Source organism: Ranitomeya variabilis, chromosome 5, assembly GCF_051348905.1.
Source record: "Ranitomeya variabilis isolate aRanVar5 chromosome 5, aRanVar5.hap1, whole genome shotgun sequence".
Taxonomy (NCBI): Eukaryota; Metazoa; Chordata; class Amphibia; order Anura; family Dendrobatidae; genus Ranitomeya; species Ranitomeya variabilis.
Window position 1 is genome coordinate 90,884,176 of NC_135236.1, and position 24,752 is coordinate 90,908,927.

Here is a 24,752-nt window from a genome sequence, read left to right on the forward strand (position 1 = left end):
ACCAGTATGCCCTGGTCTTAAAGGCACATGACCAGTATGCCCTGGTCTTAAAAGCACATGGCCAGTATGCCCTGGTCTTAAAGGCACATGACCAGTATGCCCCGGTCTTAAAGGCACATGACCAGTATGCCCCGGTCTTAAAGGCACATGACCAGTATGCCCCGGTCTTAAAGGCACATGACCAGTATGCCCCGGTCTTAAAGGCACATGACCAGTATGCCCCGGTCTTAAAGGCACATGACCAGTTTGTCCTGGTCTTAAAGGTACATGACAAGTAAAAGGCACATGACCAGTATGCCCTCCTCATAAAGGCACAAGACCAGTATTCCCTAGTCTTAAAGGCGCATGACCAGTATTTACTGATCTTAAGGGCACATCATGAATCCGAAGCTGGTCACCCTAACTGAGCTCTGGAGCCTTCCGCCACTCATCCCCTAACCGCAACCCATGGTTTTCTCGGACCAAGAGATTGAATCCCTCTGTGAACCCTCTGTGGCTCGGAGTGCTCGCAGGACCGATATACAGGGTCCCTCTCCTACATGGGAGCCGTCGGCTAGCAGGGGCCGCAAGGGTTCTAGAAAAACGTACAGGCATCTAGAAAAGGGAAGTTTTCATTTCCTGATCTCTCCCCTATGATTGGTTGAGAACAACGCTGAATATGGATCGCATATTGCCTTGGATTGCCAGAGCTTCAGAAAAGGAGAAACTCTCCTATTTATACCATCAACATTGACGAGCGATTCACTGGACAGAAGCCTCTAAGTAGGTTGCCATACCTGGTCTGATTTTTATGGGCGACGGGTCCTTTTTAAGGGCACCGATTCCCCCCACATCTTCAACAGACGAACACATGCAGCGTCGCCTCCATGTATCCTCTTCTGCATCCAGGCCTAATGCCAGACAACCTGCTCTGTCCACCCAGGGACCTCAACTCTGGGGATGTACAGAGGCACACATTTTTGGCGTCCGAGCACCCCCCTTTGTATCACCACTATTTAGCGGATGATGCAAGAAAGCGGACGATTCCTCTCCACGTCCCTGTTAAGAGGATGGTGGATCGAGGGTTCCTAATTTTCTACTCTGCACGACGATGGCAAGAGACCTGCTGGTTGCAGCCCCGCATTCTGCCACTTGGCAGACTAACCGGGTAGAATTTCTTATGGTATACCAACCAGTATCCCTGCCCGATGTATCATCAATTAAAATACCACAGACGGTCGGATAGCAAATCTGGTTCGTTCCGTCTTGTGGTTTCGGGTTCAGTGCTCTACCCTTCTTTAGCCGCCACATGATGTTGCTTGACCAATAGTCTCCTGGTCAGAGACCTTATCTACTTCGATTCAAATCAAATCTTCTGAGCGGGAGACTAAAGGCCCCGTCTCACATAGCGAGATCGCTAGCGAGATCGCTGCTGAGTCACAAGTTTTGTGACGCAACAGCGACCTCAGTAGCGATCTTGCTATGTGTGACACGTACCAGCGATCAGGCCCCTGCTGCGAGATCGCTGGTCGTGTCAGAATGGCCTGGACCTTTTTTTGGTCGTTGAGGTCCCGCTGACATCGCTGAATCGGTGTGTGTGACACCGATCCAGCGATGTCTTCACTGGTAACCAGGGTAAACATCGGGTTACTAAGCGCAGGGCCGCGCTTAGTAACCCGATGTTTACCCTGGTTACCAGCGTAAATGTAAAAAAAAACAAACAGTACATACTCACCATCTGATGTCCGTCAGGTCCCTTGGCGTCTGCTTCCTGCTCTGACTGCCGCCGTAAAGTGAGAGCGCAGCAGTGACGTCACCGCTGCGCTCTGCTCTCACTGTACGGCGGCTCAGTCAGAGCAGGAAGCAGACGCCAAGGGACCTGACGGGCAACAGATGGTGAGTATGTACTGTTTTTTTTTTTTTACATTTACGCTGGTAACCAGGGTAAACATCGGGTTACTAAGCGCAGCCCTACGCTTAGTAACCCGATGTTTACCCTGGTTACCCGGGTGCTGCAGGGGGACTTCGGCATCGTTGAAGACAGTTTCAACGATGCCGAAGTCGTTCCCCTGATCGTTGGTCGCTGGAGAGAGCTGTCTGTGTGACAGCTCCCCAGCGACGCTGCAGCGATCAGCATCGTTGTCTGTATCGCTGCAGCGTCGCTGTGTGAGACGGGGCCTTAACAAGGGATCGTATCTTTTCTACAGACCCAACCAGCAGTGGAAGCGTTGTCCAGGACAGTCTAGATCTAAGGGATCTTGGTTTCAAGAAGGAGGGAATGAAAAGTAAGACCATTCCTGGACCTCAAACTTCTAACAACCTTTGACAAGGTCCTCCTTTTTCAGATGGAGTTCCTCCGCTCAGCCATTACTTCAACAAAAAAAAAAAAAAAAGTGGAGTTTTCTAGCATCCATCGACATTCGGGATTCTTACCCTCACATGCCTATTTTTTCCCCTCTACAATAATCTCTTCGCCTTTCCATTCGCAAACAGCATTTTCAAGTCACGACCTTGCCCTTCAGCCTAGCTACCGCACCAGAGTGGTCGCATGGATCATAGCGGTTGTCATGTGCTTCTTGCACCCTAGAAGCATGGTCGTCCTGCCCTACTTGGTCGACTTTTTAGCCGCTCTTCAAGGACTACGCTAAGTAGTCTATATCACTTGCAATACCCTCTCACTTGGGCTAGCAGCTAAACTTAGACAAGCTTTTTCCTCATTCCCAGCCCAGCAGATCCTCTTTGACGATGATCCTGCACAAGAAGGGTGGTAATTCCCTCTCGAGTCAAGGTCGTGGCTCTTCAACAGGGAGCTTGTGCACTTGATCACTCATTCCCTCGGTTCATTCAATTCGCTAGGAGGGTTCTGAGGAAAGAAAAAAAAAAAAAAGACAATGGAAGAAGTTTTCTTTCGCTCCGCTCGTTTTCAGCAAGTCAATCAGGCTTTCAAAAGGTAGTCTCTAAGCTCCTTCCTCATCCAGAGCCTTCTTCTGGTCCAATGGTTATTAGGGAATACCAATGCCAGTCTTCTTCTCCCGATCATTTCTCTGGGGATCAGCTAATCCTACAGCAGGTCCACTGCCTTCAGGCGGGTCAACCATCCGTCTTCAATTGGATAATGCCACAGCTGTGCCATACGTCAATTATCTAGCAGGTACCCACAGTCAAGCGCCATGGCCGAGGTACCTCGCACTCTCTGATGGGCCGAGATCTATCATTCGGTGATCTCAACAGTACATATCCCTGGAGTAGAACACTGGGCGGCTGATCTATTCAGCCGTCAGGGTTTCTCCTCAAGTAAGTGGGAACTTCACTCGGAAGTCTTCCTTCAGATCTGCCGTCACTGGAGTACTCCAGATGTAGGTCGGATGGCGTCCAAGCTGAACGCCAATGTACTCCAGTTCATGGTTTGGCCTCGAGATGCAAGACCATCGCAGTGCATGCTCTGTTCTTCCATGGTACCAATTTCCGTAACCCCTCTTCCTCTACGTCTGAGATCTTTTTGGAAGCAGAAAGGGCCCCAGTGATCCCGGGAGACCCGCACTGACCATGTCAGGTTTTCTCGCTTGCGGTGCTAGTATTTTTCCGTCTTATTTTTTCAAAACTGAAAATATGGACTTTCTCGCAGGGAGCCTTCACCTGTAGTTCTTTCCTACCGCGTACCGTTAGATCTGTGGGACCTTAATGGTCCTTGGGATCTTACAGTAGACTCCTTTTTCGATCCAGAAAGACTTTACTATCAGGGAAGGTCACTCCCCTTTTTTTCTCTGCGTTCTTGTCATCCTGATGAGTCTTCAGAGCTTGCCGCTCTGTTTCTTTCAGTCTTTTTTCCTTATTACCATCAAAGCAAGGTTGCCCTCAAGCCATCCCCTTCCCTCGTTGCCAAGGTGGTTTTGTATTCCCACTGTTGCAGGGGCATCGTCCTCTCATCTCTTTCGGCTCCAGTCCACACAACGGAATGGCTTCTCCATAATCTGGAAGAAGCGAGTGCTTCGAGTGGGTACGTATCGAGGACGGCATCCTTCCGAAGGTTGGACACTTTGCTTGGGCTTCTCGATGGTAAGTAGGCTTCCTGACGGTCACAGGAAGGGTTTAGCCGTTTCATCGGCCATGTTAGCCTGGTGGATTCTTTTCACCATCCAGGAGTCCTTCCGTGCTAGATGTCAGCCTATCTCCCTGTCTGAGGGCTCTAGGCACCAGGCGTCGGCAAGCACGACCGCAAGCTTGCGAATTCCTCCAGTCCACATGCATTCTTGAAGCACTATAATACACACACTTCCACAGATGTGAGTCTGGGCAGGCGGACTTTGCAGGCCGCGGTGGCGTACTTGTAAGTAGCGGTTACACGGCCTGATCTGATGTTGTCCCCACCCAGGGACTGCTTTGGGACGTCCCATGGTCTGTGTCCCCCCAATGAGGCGAAGGAGAAATAAGGATTTTTGTGTACTCACCGTAAAATCCTTTTCTCCGAGCCATTCATTGGGGGACACAGCTCCCTCCCTATTATTAGTTGTACTTGTTTTTATCATTTGATATGTTATACTCTCATATATAATGTGACATGCTATACGCTTATATGTTGTTATTGATATCCTACTGCTTTTGCACCGAACTGGTTAGCTTGGAGCAGTGTATACTGCAGGGGAGGAGCTAACTTTCTTTGTATTACTTAGTGTCAGCCTCCTGGTGGCAGCAGCATACACCCCATGGTCTGTGTCCCCCAATGAATGGCTCGGAGAAAAGGATTTTACGGTGAGTACACAAAAATCCTTATTTTATTTTTTTAAAACATCTCAAAGAAAACTCCTTTTTGGGGTGGCCCAAGAGGGCGTGCTGTTAACACTCTGCTATTTTAGAGGGTCGTGCCCTAAAGATCCGCCATAATTATGAATATACTCAACTTCTGCACTTTTATCCTCCCTTGATAAACGGATGGAATTTGCACGATCTCTGTCTCCTTTTGAAAGGATGTGTTAAGCCCCCTCAGGTCCTCTGCATACCATCTCGGATATCTATAAATTATAATTTATATTGATAAGCTCTGATCTTGAGTCACTTCCATCTTCTGTAGGGCCTAGGAGACAACTTCAGAGGACATTTTCAAGAGAACAATGGAACAAATGTTTTCACTTGTCTCACAAATCTATAATAACCACTAAATCTCAGGAAACAAGCTATAAAATTGTTTCACTATGGTACCGAGTACCCCCTGCACAAATGGTTTCCGGAGATCTCTAATCTGTGTTGGCGTTGCGGAGCACACAAGGTTACGATGTCTCACATTGTGGTTATGTCTAGGTTTGGAGGCCTTTTGGAAGGAGGGAGCCACTCAGGAGATGACGGATAACAATCCCAATTGTCCTGAAGTTGCCTTGTTATATATGTTCCGTATGTCTAAATTAGATTCTAAAAAATCACTTTTAAGACACCTTCTGCAAGCAGCAAAGACAGTGATTCCTCGCCACCGGAAGTCAACGGACAATTCATCGTGTGGAAAGCATGACGGCTCAAACTCAAGCTGAAACTGCTACCAAATGGTTCCACTGGGAATCCTTTTGTCTTTCCCAACCTACCAAAATATTCTTCATTTAGGTAACTTAACCGAGTCTAAGGGTACCGTCACACAGTGCCATTTTGATCGCTACGACGGTACGATTCGTGACGTTCTAGCGATATCGTTACGATATCGCAGTGTCTGACACGCAGCAGCGATCAGGGACCCTGCTGAGAATCGTACGTCGTAGCAGATCGTTTGGAACTTTCTTTCGTCGCTTGATCACCCGCTGACATCGCTGGATCGTTGTGTGTGACACCGATCCAGCGATGTGTTCGCTTGTAACCAGGGTAAACATCGGGTAACTAAGCGCAGGGCCGCTCTTAGTAACCCGATGTTTACCGTGGTTACCAGCGTAAACGTAAAAAAAAAACAAACAGTACATACTCACATTCCGGTGTCTGTCCTCCGGCGTCTCAGCTTCTCTGCACTGTGAGCGCCTGCCGGCCGGAAAGCGAGCACAGCGGTGACGCGGTGACGTCACCGCTGTGCTTTCCGGCTATGGTGCTTACACAGTGGAGAGAAGCAGAACGCCGGGGGACAGACACCGGAATGTAAGTATGTACTGTTTGTTTTTTTTACGTTTACGCTGGTAACCACGGTAAACATCGGGTTACTAAGCGCGGCCCTGCGCTTAGTAACCCGATGTTTACCCTGGTTACCCGGGGACTTCGGCATCGCTCCAGCGCCGTGATTGCAAAGTGTGACCGCAGTCTACGACGCTGGAGCGATAATCATACGACGCTGCGACGTCACGGATCGTGCCGTCGTAGCGATAAAAATGGCATTGTGTGACGGTACCCTAAGTTCACCTCCATACCCCTGATAATCCATCCTGTTTGACTTAACTACTTAAGGGTCATTAGACTCATTACCCCTCCACAGTGGTATATATGCGTTTGTTGTCTAGTCTGGTTCTCAAGGTCTCTCTCAACCCTATAGTTCCTAGTTTCTTTCTTCCCTCCTGCTCTGTCTGTCACACTTCTAACCTATGATAGCAAATTACAAGCAAAATGTTCTGTGTTTCAGTTCTTTTGAGATCTACCTCAATCAATTACTTATCAGATATTATACAACTTACTGATTTCTATTTTATTATATCATAACCTCTTTAATCATAAAATCAGTAAAAAATTTGAATTGGAAAAATTGTATCTGCCCTGTTTTTTTTGTCATTGATATATGATTGAAGAAAGTCTTTATATTGATCACAGACTGCTGTGTACCTTTTTGTGAGTATATGCAGCTTATTTCCGTAGATACATGGCGTTGTGTGTACAATTGAGCTGTAAAATAAAAAAAAGTATTCGGGAATCCAAAGTGAAAATGATATCTCCCAGTGCATTCATCTGCATTTGATCCCTTACCATCCAGGAGCAACAGCCCAGCGAAGAAGTCTACGCGAAACACGCGTAGGGGCTGGCACTCCCTTGGTACGCTGCGATCATGACGGGTGAGAATCGATCTTTGACTAGCCAATTTACTTGTTGCACGTAAAGGTGCATAGACATGTTTACTTTGTGGTCTACTTGCTCAAAGAACCTGTATTCTCTGGTCGGATATATGCTGTTAGCGGTTTTCATGGAACTCTCTTTTACCCGTGTCCTTCAGTCTTTTTGATAGCTGGTCTAATCACCAGTAATCACCATGTTGTAATTATGACTAATAAATAGCTTCTGTTTATCTGATATCATTGTTTGACTCCAATTGTTCTAATTTGATATATGCAATTCACGTCTGGTGTCTGATGAAGGTCCAATTATAAGGGCAGAAACGTTACAGTTTTAGTTTGAATTGCCTCATGATAAAGCCTCAAAAACCTTTTTTGATTTTGGAGGGCCAAGTACTATATTTTTTATTACTGGATGTGGAATCCTTTTTGATCACTCCCACCTGAAAGGTCTGCCATATATCTTTTCCATTAACTTTATATCCATACACAGCTGAGCATTGTGTGTTTCTATATAAATAATTTGGTTTGGTAAAGTAATCTACACAAGGATAGATGGGACCTTGATGCTTCGTACAGAGGTACCAGTCCTTGTTTGTCCAGCTCCTGAGGATCTTTATCTGAGGCTTGGACAGTATTGTACCTAGCTGTACTGAAGCCAAAAGACTGTCTTTCTTCTAGATTTCTTCCATCTCTCACCTAATGATTTCATGGGCTCTTAGGTGGTTCCTGCAAAAACTGGGAGTTGTCTTTATTCCACCAAATGGATCAAGGAAATCCCTCAGCGAAGCTGTTGTTTCTGTGGTGAGCGATGAAGCCTTACAGAAAGTTTTTTATTTGACGCTCTTTGTCTGATGTCTGCCCTATTTATTTAATTTTCTATGATGTTTTCAGTTTTTAAATGGGCCTTTTCTCCTACGTATCATTGGGGGACACAGGACGAATGGTGTTATGCTGCTGCCACCAGGAGGACACTAAGTTAAACACACACAAAAGATTAACTCCTCCCCTGCAGTATACACCCACGGCTGGACAATCCGGAGCCAGTTCTTACTTAGTGTCTCAGGAGGCACTTGGGTCCTCAGGACCCCACCAATTTTTCTTTTTGATTTAACGGAGAGAAGGGAGCGACAGGCAAATTTTCAGCCCTGATCTCTCCCGCACCAACAACGGGCAAGTACACGGAGCGTTCCTCCTGTATCCTTTCCCGCGACGATGGATGCCAGCCCTGGCTCACCTTTCAGTGTGGCGACGGTTCCCTAGCGTTCCGATCTCCCTCCCTCCTTTTCAGGCGACCATGGGGACTAATCATCCACCTAAGTCTCCTGGAGCCAGGGCACAGCCGGACAGATTGACAGGGCGTCCGTGCAGCCGTCCACTGCATCACCACTGTATATAGCGGTTGACACATGGCGGCAGTAGCTCTCCACCCTCTCCCTATCAAGGTGAAGGTGGATGGAGCATCGGTCCCATCGCACAAGGTAAGTGCGGGGACCGACGAGCTGGCAGCAGGGGGGGCCCCCTTACTCTCTTCCAATGCGGCTCTGCAGCCGCGGGGCAGCGTGCGGCTCTGCAGCCGCGGGGCAGCGTGCGGCTCTGCAGCCGCGGGGCAGCGTGCGGCTCTGCAGCCGCGGGACAGCGTGAGGCTCTGCAACCGCGGGGCAGCGTGCGGCTCTGCAGCCGCGGGGCAGCGTTATTCCTCTGTGGGGGCTCGGCGGCGCCCAGGCCCGGGCCGGACTAGCGCCCGCCTACAAGCACGCCGCCGCCCGCCCACGACACGCCCCCTCCCTGGGCGCTTCCCGCTCCCGAGAAGCGCCCTTCTCACATCTCGGCGGCCATCTTGGATCAGGAAGTGCGCTGACGGCTCTGCAGCACCGCAGCGCACAGGAGGATCTCCCTGCCAGCCACCGCAGAACTTAGGTGAGACGCACCCAATAGGATTGTCTCCCCCCCTGCCAGTACGCTCATTTAATCAGAAACATGTCACAGTCTAGGCATAAACAGACTGGAAAGACCCACTCTGTTATTTTTGCTGTGTGCACCTCCTGCAAGATATCTCTGCCCCGAGGTCACACTACCCCGCTGTGCTCCGCCTGCGAAACGCCTGCGGCACAGGATACTCCGGCCTCTGACCCGGAATGTTCCGAGCCTAGTACCCCCGCATGGGCGTCCTCCCTCGCTCGCTCTGTGGCATCTTTGGAAAGGACGATACAGTCCCTCCGTGACCCGTCCCTTACTCAGGGAACTTCCACGGAGGTTGTAACGCGGTCTAAGAACCCTTCCCGGTCTAGAGGTCGTACTGTTTCTAGAAGCCCTCACTCATCCAAGAAAAGGTCCAGAGTAATGTCTCCGGTCCGTGATCAGCCCTCAAACTCAGAGAGCGATGTCTCTCGTCACTCTTCCCCGACTCATAGCAGGGAATCCCTCCTGGATGACGCATCCGACGCGTCCTGTTCTCCAGAGTATCGTCACGATCAAGAGACTCTAGATTCTCTTATAGATTCTGTTAGTCAGACGCTTCAGTTAGAGGATGAAATCCCGTCCAAGGCGGCTCATCCCGTGTCATTTGGGCGAGCCACAAAGGCTCATAAATTTTTTCCTACGCACCCTCAGTTCAAGGATATTGTAGATCAACATAGAGTCCGTCCGGATAAACGTTTCTCAGGTCAGAAGGCTATGCAATCAAAGTATCCGTTCGCTCAGGACCTAACTAAGGAGTGGTCTCAGTCACCCTCCGTGGACCCGCCAGTGTCGCGGCTAGCCACCAAGGCGGTTCTATCCTCCTCCGAGGGTGCGTCCATCAAGCATCCCACTGATAGACAAATTGACCAGATGGCTCGCTCGGCTTTTGAAGCCTCCTCGGCTTCTCTCTTTCCCTCTTTTGCCATCACGTGGGTCGCAAAAGCCATGTCCCATTGGGCAGAGTCTTTATCCTCTACGGCACTACGGGCCGACTTACCCCCAGAAATTTCACACCTGGCCACTCAGATCGCCAGAGCGGGGGACTTTGTAGTTTCCGCGTCCTTAGACGCGGCCAACTGTGCCTCACAGGCAGCGGCCAATGCTGTCACGATCCGCAGATCCCTTTGGCTCAGGGACTGGAAAGCGGACTCGGGATCCAAGAAATCCCTCACGTCTCTTCCATACCAGGGCGAACGTCTATTTGGGGATAAACTAGACAAAATAATCGCAGACTCCACAGGAGGAAAGAGCAAATTTCTTCCCCAGCAACGTACTTTTCGCCCCTTTCGCAATCAACAGGGCCGAGGCCGATATTTCCGTTTCGGCTCCAATTGGTCCAATCCCTCCTCCGCGCCACCTGGCGTCGGGAGAGGTCAGCGCAAGGACAGAGCCTCCCAGCCGTCTTACAAGCCTTCTCCCACTTGGAGAGGCAGACCCAGACAACAGGGATCCCGAGGGCCCAGACCTGGCAGGTCCCCACCTCAATGACTTTTGGCAAACACCGAAGGACACCGACAAAGTAGGCGGCCGCCTACTTTTCTTTCGGGACGCGTGGCTCTCGGTAGTTTCCGACCGATGGGTCCGCGACCTAGTGTCCTACGGTTACAGGATAGAGTTTGTCTCTCTTCCCCCGCCTCGTTTCTTCCAGTCCCCCCCTCCCAGGGCAAGGGTCGGTCAGTATTTCCAGGCTATAAGGTCGCTATGGGAAGATGGGGTCATCATCCCGGTACCTCAGAACGAGTGGTACCAAGGTTTTTATTCCAACCTTTTCATCGTACCAAAAAAGGACGGCTCAGTACGTCCAATACTAGACCTCAAACTTCTCAACAGGTACGTACGCGTACATCATTTCCGTATGGAGTCCCTCCGCTCGGTGATTGCCTCTCTGGAAGAGGGCGAGTTTCTTGCATCTCTAGATGTGCAGGACGCTTATCTGCACATCCCCATCCTACCGTCTCATCAGCGGTTCCTCCGCTTCGCGGTCCAGGGACACCATTTTCAGTTTGTCGCCCTACCCTTCGGGCTTGCCACTGCCCCTCGGGTATTCACCAAGGTCATGGCAGCTGCCGTGGCCATTCTCCATGCTCGAGGTATAGTGGTGTTGCCCTACTTGGACGACATTCTCATAAAGGGTCCCTCTTTTCGGTCCTGCTCAGAAGCAGTAGACGTCACGATAAATACCTTTTTGCGCCTGGGTTGGAAGATCAATTTCAAAAAATCTTCTCCAGTCCCGGCTCAAACCATATCCTACCTGGGGATGATCCTAGATTCCTCTCGGGGTCTAGTACTTCTACCTCCGGAAAAGGTATCCACTCTGCAGAGAGAAGTCCGAAAGCTTACCCAACCTCTCCCTCACTCCCTACGTTTCTCCATGAGGGTTCTCGGCAGGATGGTGGCGGCAATGGAGGCAGTGCCCTTTGCGGTATTTCACCTCCGTCCCCTACAGCACGCCCTTCTAGCAGTATGGGACAGGAATCCTGCCTCGCTAGACCGCCGTCTCCTGCTCTCTCGCTCAATCAGGCAGTCCCTCAGGTGGTGGACCAAGAGGTCCTCCCTGACTCGGGGGAAGTCCTTTCTTCCGGTGCACTGGTTGGTCGTCACAACGGACGCCAGTCTCTTCGGCTGGGGCGCTGTGTTCCGATGCCACTCGACTCAGGGTCGCTGGTCCCCGCAGGAATCCCAGCTGCCCATCAACATCCTAGAGATTCGGGCAATCCGACTGGCACTCCGCCAGTTTCAGCCGTTTCTTTCCGGCCGCGCGGTCAGAGTCCAGTCCGACAACGCCACTGCGGTAGCCTACATCAACCGGCAAGGGGGCACTCGCAGCAAGGCGGCCATGGTCGAGGTATCGCTCATTCTCCGCTGGGCCGAGACCAACCACTCCATACTATCAGCAGTTTACATCCCGGGCGTGGAAAACTGGGAAGCGGACTTTCTAAGTCGCCACAGCCTCGATCCCGGAGAGTGGTCTCTCCATCCCGCAGTCTTTCACCAGATATGCTCTCGTTGGGGGACTCCGGACGTGGACCTGATGGCATCTCGCCTCAATTGCCAGGTTCCCGTCTTCATGGCCAGGTCTCACGACCCCTCAGCCTTCGGAGCCGACGCTCTAGTCCTCTCATGGCAGGGTTTCAGACTCCCATACATTTTTCCCCCAATTCCTCTTCTGGCAAAGGTAATCAGGAAGATCAGGGCAGAACGGATTCCAGTAATTCTCATCGCCCCGGACTGGCCGCGCAGGACGTGGTACGCCGAGATGGTGCAACTGGTCTCAGACGTACCCTGGAGGCTGCCAAGTCGCGCAGACCTTCTGTCTCAAGGGCCCATTTACCACCCGAACTCAGAGGCCCTATCTTTAACGGCGTGGCCGTTGAGTCCTGGGTACTGAGGCAGAAGGGTTTGCCCCAGACGGTTATATCTACCATGCTCCGCGCACGCAAGCCTTCCTCCATGCGCATCTACCACCGCGCCTGGAAGGCTTACTTCGCCTGGTGCAGAGATCGGGGTCGGTCTCCCCTCCAATTTTCTATTCCTCACATTTTGGAATTCCTCCAATCAGGCGTAGACTTGGGCCTTGCTCTCAGCTCTCTTAAGGGCCAAATTTCTGCTCTCTCGGTTCTTTTCCAGAGAAGGATTGCAAACAAATTGCAAGTCAAGACTTTCATCCAGGGAGTTTCTCATATGGTTCCACCTTACAAGATGCCCTTGGAACCATGGGATCTGAATCTGGTCCTCTGTGCTCTTCAAGAGCCACCCTTTGAACCCTTGCAAGAAGTGTCCTTGCGGTTCTTATCGTGGAAGATTGCCTTTCTCGTGGCTGTCACGTCTATTAGACGTGTCTCTGAGCTAGCAGCCCTGTCTTGCCAACCTCCTTTCCTCGTGTTCCACCAGGACAAGGTAGTTCTACGGACATGTCCGACTTTTCTTCCGAAGGTCGTCTCCTCATTCCATCTTAATGAGGAGATTGTTCTTCCCTCACTGTGCCCTGCTCCTTCTCACCGCACGGAAAGGGCGCTCCACACTCTGGACCTAGTGAGGGGTCTCAGACGTTATGTCTCCAGAACTGCGTCTCTCCGTAGGTCAGACGCCTTGTTCGTTCTTCCGGAAGGGCCACGGAAGGGTCTACCCGCTTCCAAGGCCTCCATTGCCAAGTGGATTCGTTCCGCCATCCAAGAGTCCTACCGTGTCAAGGGTCACGCCGCACCTCCGGGGATCAAGGCTCATTCTACCCGGTCAGTCGGCGCGTCCTGGGCCATCCGGCATCAGGCATCGGCAGCACAGGTCTGTAAGGCTGCCACATGGTCCAGCCTACATACGTTCACGAAGCACTACCATGTGCACTCTCAGGCCTCGGCAGACGCGTCCGTCGGTAGGCGAATCCTACAGGCGGCAGTGTCTCATCTGTAGCTCGAAGGCACGCACAGCATTTATAACTTCTTGTTGCCCACCCAGGGACTGCTTTGGGACGTCCCATTCGTCCTGTGTCCCCCAATGATACGTAGGAGAAAAGGAGATTTTTGTGTACTCACCGTAAAATCTCTTTCTCCGAGTCAATCATTGGGGGACACAGCACCCTCCCTGTTAGCCTAGTTTGGCTTGGTTATTCTTTTCAGTCTGTGTTTTTGACTATAACATGTTTTCTGTTTTTAACTGGTTTACTCCTACTGCTTTGTTACCGAACTGGCTCCGGATTGTCCAGCCGTGGGTGTATACTGCAGGGGAGGAGTTAATCTTTTGTGTGTGTTTAACTTAGTGTCCTCCTGGTGGCAGCAGCATAACACCATTCGTCCTGTGTCCCCCAATGATTGACTCGGAGAAAGAGATTTTACGGTGAGTACACAAAAATCTCCTTTTTTTTCACTCTATACCAACAGTATATTGAGACACTGCTCGCAGAAGGACAACATCTGCTGGTGTTTTTGGAGTCCACCTCCTCTCCGACTTGTCACAAAGTGTCCCCTGCTGCTCATGAGTGGATCCGGCACATGATGTCCGCCGTGCAATCCGGAGCAGTTAAAGACATCCTTATTGCACCTGTTGGTATTTCCTATGATGTTACTCCAGAATCTGTCGGCACCGGTAGAGAGGTTAGTCTACAGCCACACGTGAGATGTTCCTATTGCCTCCATCGTTGTAACATCTGGCTTTGTCCTGTCAGCTGGCATCTCTTCTGGGATTGTGGTGGTTCGTCACGTCTTCCTTTTGTCCCTGGTCCCGCTCTCTGGGTTGTGCACGTGTGGACTTTGCTCAGCCGTTTTCAGTACAGGTTGGTTTCCTGCATAGTCATTATTCAGATTGTACACCGTGATCTGTATCCAGTGACACTTCGCCATGGAAGTCTTGAATTATGAACGATTTCTGAGAATGGAGAGAACATGCACTGTACGCGTGTGAATTGTCAGGAATCTCACTTCTTCTGTGTGTTTACAGCCCTGTTGCATTCACTGTTAAGTCATTTTCATTGTAGCCTAAAAGAGGGGTCTGACAGGAAGATAAATTTTGGAAGTGGCATGGATGTTTTACAACAATAGTCGCCCACTGTAACCCCTTTGGGTCCAGTTCAGGCTTACAGTCTTGTCGCTGACCATGAGTGAGCTTGCCACCCTTTATTGTTTTAAAAACATCCATGTTGTTTTCAAAAAAAAATTTTTTCACATATCGCAAAACCAATTTAATGGCTAGGACATGCCAATTGTCTCTTTTACCCCCTGTACTCACGGTTCCCACATATACATATGAATGTCAGGCAAGTCTGCTGCTGAAATCCACTGGTTCAGATGACACTTGTCACCTTTTTCTGGCCAAGTTAGCTGCTCTGGCGTTGATGGTCACCCTAAACTTCCATCTCTAGATGCTAGATTGCTCTAAAGCTGTTTTTTTTTCCCCAGAAAATACATTATTATATTTTTTAATATAATTAAGACTTTGATTATGAAGGATGTTTTTTGATTAATTGATTTTTCAAGTCAAAAAGATTTTATTCTCTGTTTGTTATTTTGAGGGCTTTTGGAGACGACCATAACAGTCTGAGTGCGATCCGACAAAACATGGATCGCACCCGGACCACTGTTGTGCTAGGAGGCTGCTGCATGCCCTAGTTTGATCCTATACTCATATCGCACTTCGACATACAAGTCTATTGGTGAATAGAAAACATGTCACTGCCCTCGGATGACATCTGAGTGCAGTCCGATTTCCGCGCACTGACGCAATGGAGAAGATGGATACATTTTATTCTCCATCTTGTCCTCACGGTGAATCGGATCACACTATGCTGATACTCGGATCAAACTCTGATCAGCGTTAGATCAGTGTCATTTCGTAGAATCTGCGACCGTCTGCAACTGCCCTACTAGTGTTACATGAGGCAGAATTACTTGGTCGATACAAACACATATCTAATCATCATCTCTGTTGAAGTCATTGTCTGAGTGATGGACTGATCCCGGCATAAACTTTTTCAAGCTGTTTCTACAACTTCAGAATAATATGGACATCAGAACGTGCCAGCACAGAACGATGCTGGCAGCAGTGTGGCCAGCCATTGCCATTGTGACTTTGTGGTCTGCTGTACCCCCCGCAATGCTGTTTTTGTGGTCTACTGCACTCCCAGCAATGCTGTTTTTGTGGTCTATTGTACACCCAGCAATGCCGTTTTTGTGGTCTACTGTACCCCCAGCAATGCTGTTTTTGTAGTCTGCTGTACCCCCAGCAATGCTGTTTTTGTGGTCTATTGTACCCCCAGCAATGCCGTTTTTGTGGTCTACTGTACCCCCAGCAAGGCTGTTTTTGTAGTCTGCTGTACCCCCAGCAATGCTGTTTTTGTGGTCTACTGTACCCCAGCAATGCTGTTTTTGATGATACGGCAAATGCACTATAACAATGGTCTAGATCATGGAATGCATTTCTGTTTCAGGAATACATAAACAACTACACTTGGAAATACTCATCATCTGTCCCTTGTTTGCGGGAGGCTCTCCTGCCTCGAGTTCTGGGTACAAGGTAATAAAAGTAATATTTCTGTACTGTACTTTGGAAGCTGGAAATATAAGAACGTCCTTAGCTGTACTGGTTAGTGGTTACAGGGGTATTGCTGTCTTAAAGCACCACTGCAGCGTTTTTTGTATTGCACCACTGCAGTGGTGCTTTCAATGTAAATCCCCTGTCTGATACTCGCTTCGCCTTCATCGTTTTCCAGCGTCACTCCCGTCGGTCTCTGGCAAAATGTGACCTGCTGACACGCTACAGTGTTTCAAGGGAGCTCCAAAGGTCACTTTTCAATACATCTCTAGAAGAGCCTCGTTCTGACCTCATAGACTTGCAGTGAGCTCTTGTGACGTAACTTGTGACTTCTGGCCAGTCAGAAGTTATGGGCACAAGATGGCACTGCGGGACCGGAGCAGCGTCTGTAAAACTGCCGGAACGTGAATATAAGAATGGGAGCAGAGGGCTTACATTTAAAGCGCCAATCCAGTGCTGAAAAAAAAAAAAACCGTTTGAGCGGTGCTTTAATAAAGTGCTTGGCATATGACTAGGATACGCTGTTGCTTTATGAAGTTTATGCTAGATTAGCATTTCTTTCTTTTTAGGTTAGATTCACACATTGCGTTTTTGATGCAGATTTTCCCCTTGCAGACATTCTGTAGCGTAATGCCGTCCCAGCTAAGTAACTGAGATATCATTAAATCTAATTTACATTTTGTTGAAAATGTATGAACGGAAATTGACGTGCTCTGCAGACTCATAGACTTGCAGCATGACCATTCTTTCTCCAGAGTTTATCTCAGATTTCACCCTCTACAGTGGAAAGGATGAAATCTGGATGAAAAATTCTGCTGTAGCATATTTGCTGCGGACAAATCTGCACCCGATATATAACGTGTGAACTTAGCCTTACTGTCCTCCTGGCACATCTTTGTCAGAGCCGCTGTTAGTTTTGTTGCGTGGACTCGCATTACAATGAGGAGCCGTAACGTGGGTTGCAAGCATGTGTATTTTGCATCGGGAAGGGGACTGCTGTGCAGGGAAGACTAAACCAGCGCTGTGGCCCCTTCATTTTCTCAGCATTGGTAGGGGGGCTGGAGTTCAGATCCCACAAATCAAAAAGTGATGGGATATCCTGGCGACATGCCATTATTTAGTAAGATGGGAATGATGATTGATGGGAATGATTAATATGTATTTAGGCAATGCGTAAACATACCAACCATATGTTGCCTAAATACATATCAATCGCCGAAGTATGTCTGTGTTTGGAGCACATCGATTTTTTTTTTGATTTTTTTATTTTTCATCAACATCCTTCTAATTGTAGGAAATGTGGTGAATGAATGCAATAAGATCACTAGTAAGATAAAAAGACATCATTTTTTTCTCTTGTCAGAGGGAGAACACTTAGTTCTAACTCCTCTATAAGTATTTATATTTCCTCACTTGGGATTACACTTCAGAGATACTGTCTAAAATAATGAAGAATATTATATCTTGGGTAAATAGCAACAGAGGAATTGTGTGGGTGTTGGTCTTTAGTTCTTAAATCATTTACAGCTCTTAAAGCAAAATCTTGTATTAACCCCAAGTCTTCCAGTATCCGTTCAGCAGAACATCGTGGATAACAATAACTGGATGTATCCACTGCTCACATTTTGGCTGGTCCTGCTGTCAGGGCAGCATGTCAACCTGTCATGGATTTAGGGGGAATAGACAATAGGTTATGCTTTTTATACATTCGAGTACTGACATAAAGTATGGTGAGGGGAGCCAAAGTCACCCATAAGAGGTTGTTTCTTTTAATCTTTTCCACCACTATTTCTTTGGTTAGTAATGGAAATACAGTATCAATGTATCTCATCTGTGTCATTGAGTGACACAGATGTAGACCTTATGTATATTGGCTACTATTAGAGCCCAGCATGAAAAGTGTTACCTCTTACCACCCAGACTATAATTTATATAAAGGTCAACTTGGCATTACCAGAAATGTGTCTCTGGGGGCATATGCTTCTTCCCCTGCATGGTGTTGAACAGTCATAAACAGGCAGCAACAAACGGGGAAAAAACTAACACACCCTTCTCTCCTCACTGATTTCTGCAGCTACTGTGTAGAGATATAACTGAGCTGAGTTGTGTTTCATTACCAACACTGCCATATCTCCTCTCACGGCAGTCAGTGTGGGGGAGGTTCAGTCCCTATCATCTCTACTTAGCTGCAGAGTTATGTATCATTGGACAAAGACTCACAAGGTACTGTTGTTTATTAATAAGTAGTTAATCTCCTCCCCCCCCAGGGCAGGATTAACAGATACACTGCTCATTACTGCTATATACTGTCCTCCATGCTGCTGCTGGTTCTAAACATGTTCTACATACACAGGAGAGAAGGAATCCCTTATATCGGTGTGTACTGTGAATGGGAGACATTATAGCTTATAGTCTCCACCAGCTCTGAGACAACACAAATTTAGAGCCTACGGAAGAAAAACCTGGAGACAAATGCAGGCTATAAGAGCCATGATTCCCTACAGCAAAAACTAGCATTTTTATTTTGGTTTTGCTGGTAAGAACTTGTGATCACTAGGGCTTACATTAGTAAGACTGCAGCAGTTAGCTGCTCGCTTGTGGTCCCAGTATCTCTCCAAATCAAAAATACTGCCCACCTCTATCATGGTAGGATAGATAAACTAGTAATGTTAAAGTGTTAGTCTCCAGCTACCCGTATCCATGGTCTGCAGCAGCATAGGAAGCAAAGACTGTTGAAACTGCTGCTAGACCACTGCAGCCTGTGATTGGCTGCAGCAGTCAGGTTGCAGCGATGCGGCGGCTGGCTGAATGGTGATGTCATTTCTGTATGTGTAGTTGTTGATAGGACATGGCTGTGGATGCACAGTTTATTGTGTTTCTTCTGCTCTGCTAATAAGTGGATGACGGGCTACTAATGGCGTCCCACTCATCTTTATGTCTTTGTTTCATGTACAGGAAAAGCATGCTTGATGAGACAGCGCTGGACCTGGATCTGGGACCCGCTGAGGAACCTACACAAGCCTTAGTGGATGGATTCCTGCTGCACTCACTGAGAGGTAGTGTGATTTTATTAGTCAGCCTACATGATACAGATGATACAAGTGATATACGATGGGCTGCATAGACACTGACCTCTCGGCCTATACGAGTACATGCCGCGTGTACAGGATCACAGCCCTGGGGGTGTACTGTGATTGGATAAGTGGTTACTTGGCTTAGATCCACTGGCCTAGGCCACCTCTGTGTAATGGAGTCCACTGATGAAAGTCCTGTCTCACTAACCTTTCTGCCTTACCATTAATTTCACCTACAAATAATTGTTGGATACTTTTAGGCTTAAAATGCCCCTGACCACATGTAACATCAAATGATACATTGATCCAAAGAAGCAAAATGGGGGCACCACGGTCAGTGGGACTCAAACCTAGGCCCAAGGACCATTGTAAAGCATATAGAAAAAGAAAAAAGTAGGCCTAACAAAGCGGGAGTCACCACCATATAAATAACAGGATAACAACTTTATTTCACACATATGCAAGAGACAGAACATTTAAAAACATTAAAAACAAAGGGATGTGACATATCCCTATATGAACAAAAAGGCCCATAATACGGCCACAGCACCGCACCACCCTCAAAAGGGTATTATTTACACATGCCCAAGATAATAAATAGCCTGTATAGAAAATAGTTTGATGGCTTGAAATAATGGCTGAAAATAACCGGCTCCCCCAATGCTCACCAACATCAAATTGCAGAGGTAAGGTACATGCCTAATGATGACATGCAATCTGGAAAGAGACAAAAATGCACATAATCCTAAGCTTTATATGTAACCAGACTTGGACAGCATACAATAAGCTGACATGGATGAAATACCCACCAGAGAATAAAGGACCATGACCTGGAGCACGAGGGTAAATAGAGCAGCCAAAAGATTCCACAGAATACTTACACGGGCATGTGCACCCTAAAGGAGGTTAAGTGCGGGCAGCAGACAGCCAAAAGATTCCACAGAATACTTACACGGGCATGTGCACCCTAAAGGAGGTTAAGTGCGGGCAGCAGACACCCAGTGTCTGCTGCCCGCACTTAACCTCCTTTAGGGTGCACATGCCCGTGTAAGTATTCTGTGGAATCTTTTGGCTGCTCTATTTACCCTCGTGCTCCAGGTCATGGTCCTTTATTCTCTGGTGGGTATTTCATCCATGTCAGCTTATTGTATGCTGTCCAAGTCTGGTTACATATAAAGCTTAGGATTATGTGCATTTTTGTCTCTTTCCAGATTGCATGTCATCATTAGGCATGTACCTTACCTCTGCAATTTGATGTTGGTGAGCATTGGGGGAGCCGGTTATTTTCAGCCATTATTTCAAGCCATCAAACTATTTTCTATACAGGCTATTTATTATCTTGGGCATGTGTAAATAATACCCTTTTGAGGGTGGTGCGGTGCTGTGGCCGTATTATGGGCCTTTTTGTTCATATAGGGATATGTCACATCCCTTTGTTTTTAATGTTTTTAAATGTTCTGTCTCTTGCATATGTGTGAAATAAAGTTGTTATCCTGTTATTTATATGGTGGTGACTCCCGCTTTGTTAGGCCTACTTTTTTCTTTTTCTATATGCTCATCAAATGATACATTGCTTACACCTAAACGAGGAGGTATTCAAGGAGTGAATCGGAGCTTTTACCTAATATATGCAGAGTATATATATATCCCTTATTGGATCATCCTTACCGTGTAACTTATATAGGGCTGATACCATGGTGTTGTCCCTTATCAGTCCACATAGTCACCTCCACAATTGGATCCAAGTGTGCACATGGTATGGCGGTCATTGCTCCAGGGGACGTGTTTAACCGCACAGCAAAAATCTGGAGATAAACCTCCACAAAGCCTTTATTTCATCCCTTCACTTGTACTTCTGGTGACTACTGAAAGGGGCTGGTGGGATCAGGGATAAGTCTTCTGGTTACTGGCCGACTGGGAAGAGGCGAATCGTGTCAGCAAGATTCCTGCTCCTTCTGTCAAGGCTAAGAGTATTCTACCCCTTCCTGCAGAAACCTCCATGGCAGTAGGACCATTTATGGTTCCACTAGTGATAGAAGTCCAGGGATCTCCCTCCCTCCATATTTTAACTATGCTATAGTCTATTATTGAGAATAGACCAGCTATACTGACATACTATTTACAAATTGTGGGGTCCGGGGTCATGTAGCAAAAAAACTGCCCTTCATATGGTGCCTGAATACTCTGATGACCTGAAAAATGCCCTCCAATGATACTGCTGGTAATGGCACCACCACAGTCATCTACAATTCTCCACGGACTGTCGCACACCTGCTTGCTACTCTTGTGTTACTGGTCTCCTCGGTGTTGTGTCCAGGGATGGGCTCTCCTGCTGCTGTAAGCACAAATCAAATAAATATTCTCCCTACAGACATTTAATAAAAGTCCAATAGATGCACATCTCACCTTTAGGACCTGCACACACGTCCAACCAATCATGGTGGTAACAGGTCGCCCTATCCATAGGGACCATGAATGGAGCCGGCTCTCACTTGTTTGTCAGCGGCCAGAGGTTGTACCGGCATCTGTGAGGCCATTTTGGGATATCTGATATCTTGTACATATGCCAAGACTGTCTGTGATGGTAAGGCAGGGTGAAGATGATCCGGAGTAGCAGCGCTTTGGAAGCAGTTCATGTTTGCTGCATCCAAAGCGCTGCCATCTATTGAACGTAGGTGAATCCGCATGTTAGCACTGGACCGTGCGGATTCACAGTGTTCAATACATTGTATGGGTGAATTGTATGGGCAAAATATCTCTTTCAGAGACTAGCGTTTCCGCAAGAGAAATTGACATGCTGCAGTCTGGAAAAACGTGCCGCATGTCTGTCTCTGCGGGTGATCGTGGGCATCTGTGAACATAGTGGGCATGGGATTTCTTGAAATCCCATCCACTATGCTGTAACATCTGGCCGCTGTGGGTTGGACACTGCACAAGTGCACAGTATCCAACCTGCAGCGATTACTGATCGTCTGCATATACCGTTAGACAGAGAGCAAAAGACTGACCGTCTCTTCCAAAAAAGACAAACGTGAACAGGTGCAAGCTAAGAATCCACTCTATATGTAACTAACAAATTAAAGCCGCACTCTGAAACGCTATAATATGTAAACATGGAATATAGGAAATTGGAACTGTATTACTGCTGGAGAAAGGAAGTTTATTATTTTCAATAGTACTAATCTAATTGCAATTTCCTATAGTCAATGTTTACACACTATAGCGTTTCAAAGTGCGGCTTTAATTTATTTGCGATGGTGAGACAGACGGTTGTCACTTTTTTTCTCTTACAAAGCAGCTTGAAAATAACAGCAATCATAGAGCAACATACTGACCATGAAAAAGCTTTAGTGGTCGTTATTTTCCTTCTAACTTCACCACATTAGTCATGTTAAAATGCATAAAAGTCCATGAAAGTCTCCAGTAGTTATTTACTACTGTATAATAGAAAGACCCTGGTGATTGTGAGAGTATTCAGCTGTAATGTTCAGTGATGCCAGCGTGAGGTAGGAGCAAGGCCTGCGACACGTCTGAGTCATTGAGAGCTCCTCCGCATGTTGTTACCTCGCTGTGCAGGAAGTACACGGAAGGCAATGAAATATTGCTGTCTGCCCCAGGTACTGTCTGTTAACACAGAAAATGCAGCACTGTCCTAAGCTTTACCTCCTCAACTATGAACCCATCATTGTGTACTGATGGCACATGACCTCATATTGAACACGTGACCTCCTACGACACACACGACCTCATACTACGCACACGACCTCATACTACGCCCACGACCTCATACTGCGCACATGACCTCATACTGCGCACATGACCTCATACTGCGCACATGACCTCATACTACGCACATGACCTCATACTGCGCCCATGACCTCATACTGCGCCCATGACCTCATACTGCGCACATAACCTCATACTACGCACATAACCTCATACTGCGCCCGTGACCTCATACTGCACCCGTGACCTCATACTGCGCCCGTGACCTCATACTGCGCCCGTGACCTCATACTGCGCCCGTGACCTCATACTGCGCCCGTGACCACATACTGCGCCCGTGACCACATACTGCGCCCGTGACCTCATACCGCGCCCGTGACCTCATACCGCGCCCGTGACCTCATACCGCGCCCGTGACCTCATACCGCGCCCGTGACCTCATACCGCGCCCGTGACCTCATACCGCGCCCGTGACCTCATACCGCGCCCGTGACCTCATACCGCGCCCGTGACCTCATACCGCGCCCGTGACCTCATACCGCGCCCGTGACCTCATACCGCGCCCGTGACCTCATACCGCGCCCGTGACCTCATACCGCGCCCGTGACCTCATACCGCGCACGTGACCTCATACCGCGCACGTGACCTCATACCGCCCTCATACCGCGCCCGTGACCTCATACTGCGCCCGTGACCTCATACCGCGCCCGTGACCTCATACCGCGCCCGTGACCTCATACCGCGCACGTGACCTCATACCGCGCACGTGACCTCATACCGCGCACGTGACCTCATACCGCGCACGTGACCTCATACCGCGCACGTGACCTCATACCGCGCACGTGACCTCATACCGCGCACGTGACCTCATACCGCGCACGTGACCTCATAGCAGGCACGTGACCTCATACTACGCACATGACCTCATACTACGCTCATGACCTCATACTACACACATGACCTCATACTTGTCCCATGACCTCATACTACGCACATGACCTCATACTACGCACATGACCTCATACTAGGCACATGACCTCATACTAGGCACATGACCTCATACTAGGCACATGACCTCATACTAGGCACATGACCTCATACTAGGCACATGACCTCATACTAGGCACATGACCTCATACTAGGCACATGACCTCATACTAGGCACATGACCTCATACTAGGCACATGACCTCATACTAGGCACATGACCTCATACTAGGCACATGACCTCATACTAGGCACATGACCTCATACTAGGCACATGACCTCATACTAGGCACATGACCTCATACTACGCACATGACCTCATACTAGGCACATGACCTCATACTACGCACATGACCTCATACTAGGCACATGCTTACTAATGTGATCCCAACACATAACTCCCCTCATAGTCTGAATGAAGTTTACCCCAAACCTATGATGACATCCTCTACATGTTGCCAGATCCTCCACATGACGGATGCCACTAGTGCCTATTGAACTCCATTGACTTACATCAGTTTGCTGGGAAAAATAGTGGTGCAGTTAGATGTGTATGATGGCATGGGGACAACCTGCGCCCCATTGTGTTTATGGGAGTAGCCTTACACTTTTATATTGAAGACACAGATATTTTGGTACCGATCTTCTTCCCAACCATGGTGTTTTGTCCTCCTGTCTTCTGTTCTGTTTTTAATAACTAGCTCAGCTAATATTAATGTTAAGGGGAATAGCGTGAAATGCCAGCAGTGGGCGTCACGTAGGACTCATCAGGGTACAGGGGCTTTTTTGGCAGAGCGAATAGAATAACCCATTGCTCTTTCTCAACCATCGCTGGAGAAGAAGACATTTTCCAATGTTACAAAGCACAAGACACTATAAAGAAACAAGTATTGGGATAGCTACACATTACACCCACAGGAGTTTGTGACACCCCACTCTAAGTCCAGAGGTATTCATATGGAGTTGGTCTTGTATCTACTTCCACTCTTTTAGGGAATCTACTA

At 48.2% G+C, this 24,752-nt stretch overlaps 1 protein-coding gene across 6 annotated transcripts in view; it reads left to right on the plus strand.

Moving 5' to 3' along the window:
• GPAT2 (glycerol-3-phosphate acyltransferase 2, mitochondrial) overlaps positions 1 to 24,752 on the plus strand; it is a 129,770-nt gene that overhangs the window by 47,547 nt on the left and 57,471 nt on the right. For 5 of the 6 annotated variants that reach the window (XM_077262933.1, XM_077262935.1, XM_077262934.1 and 2 more), the window contains exons 9-13: positions 7,703 to 7,784; positions 13,817 to 14,029; positions 14,101 to 14,208; positions 15,859 to 15,944; positions 18,918 to 19,018. In XM_077262933.1, coding sequence (XP_077119048.1) covers positions 7,703 to 7,784; positions 13,817 to 14,029; positions 14,101 to 14,208; positions 15,859 to 15,944; positions 18,918 to 19,018 — 590 coding nt within the window. The remainder of the gene's footprint in view (positions 1 to 7,702; positions 7,785 to 13,816; positions 14,030 to 14,100; positions 14,209 to 15,858; positions 15,945 to 18,917; positions 19,019 to 24,752) is intronic. The other variant, XM_077262938.1, reaches the window with a different exon arrangement.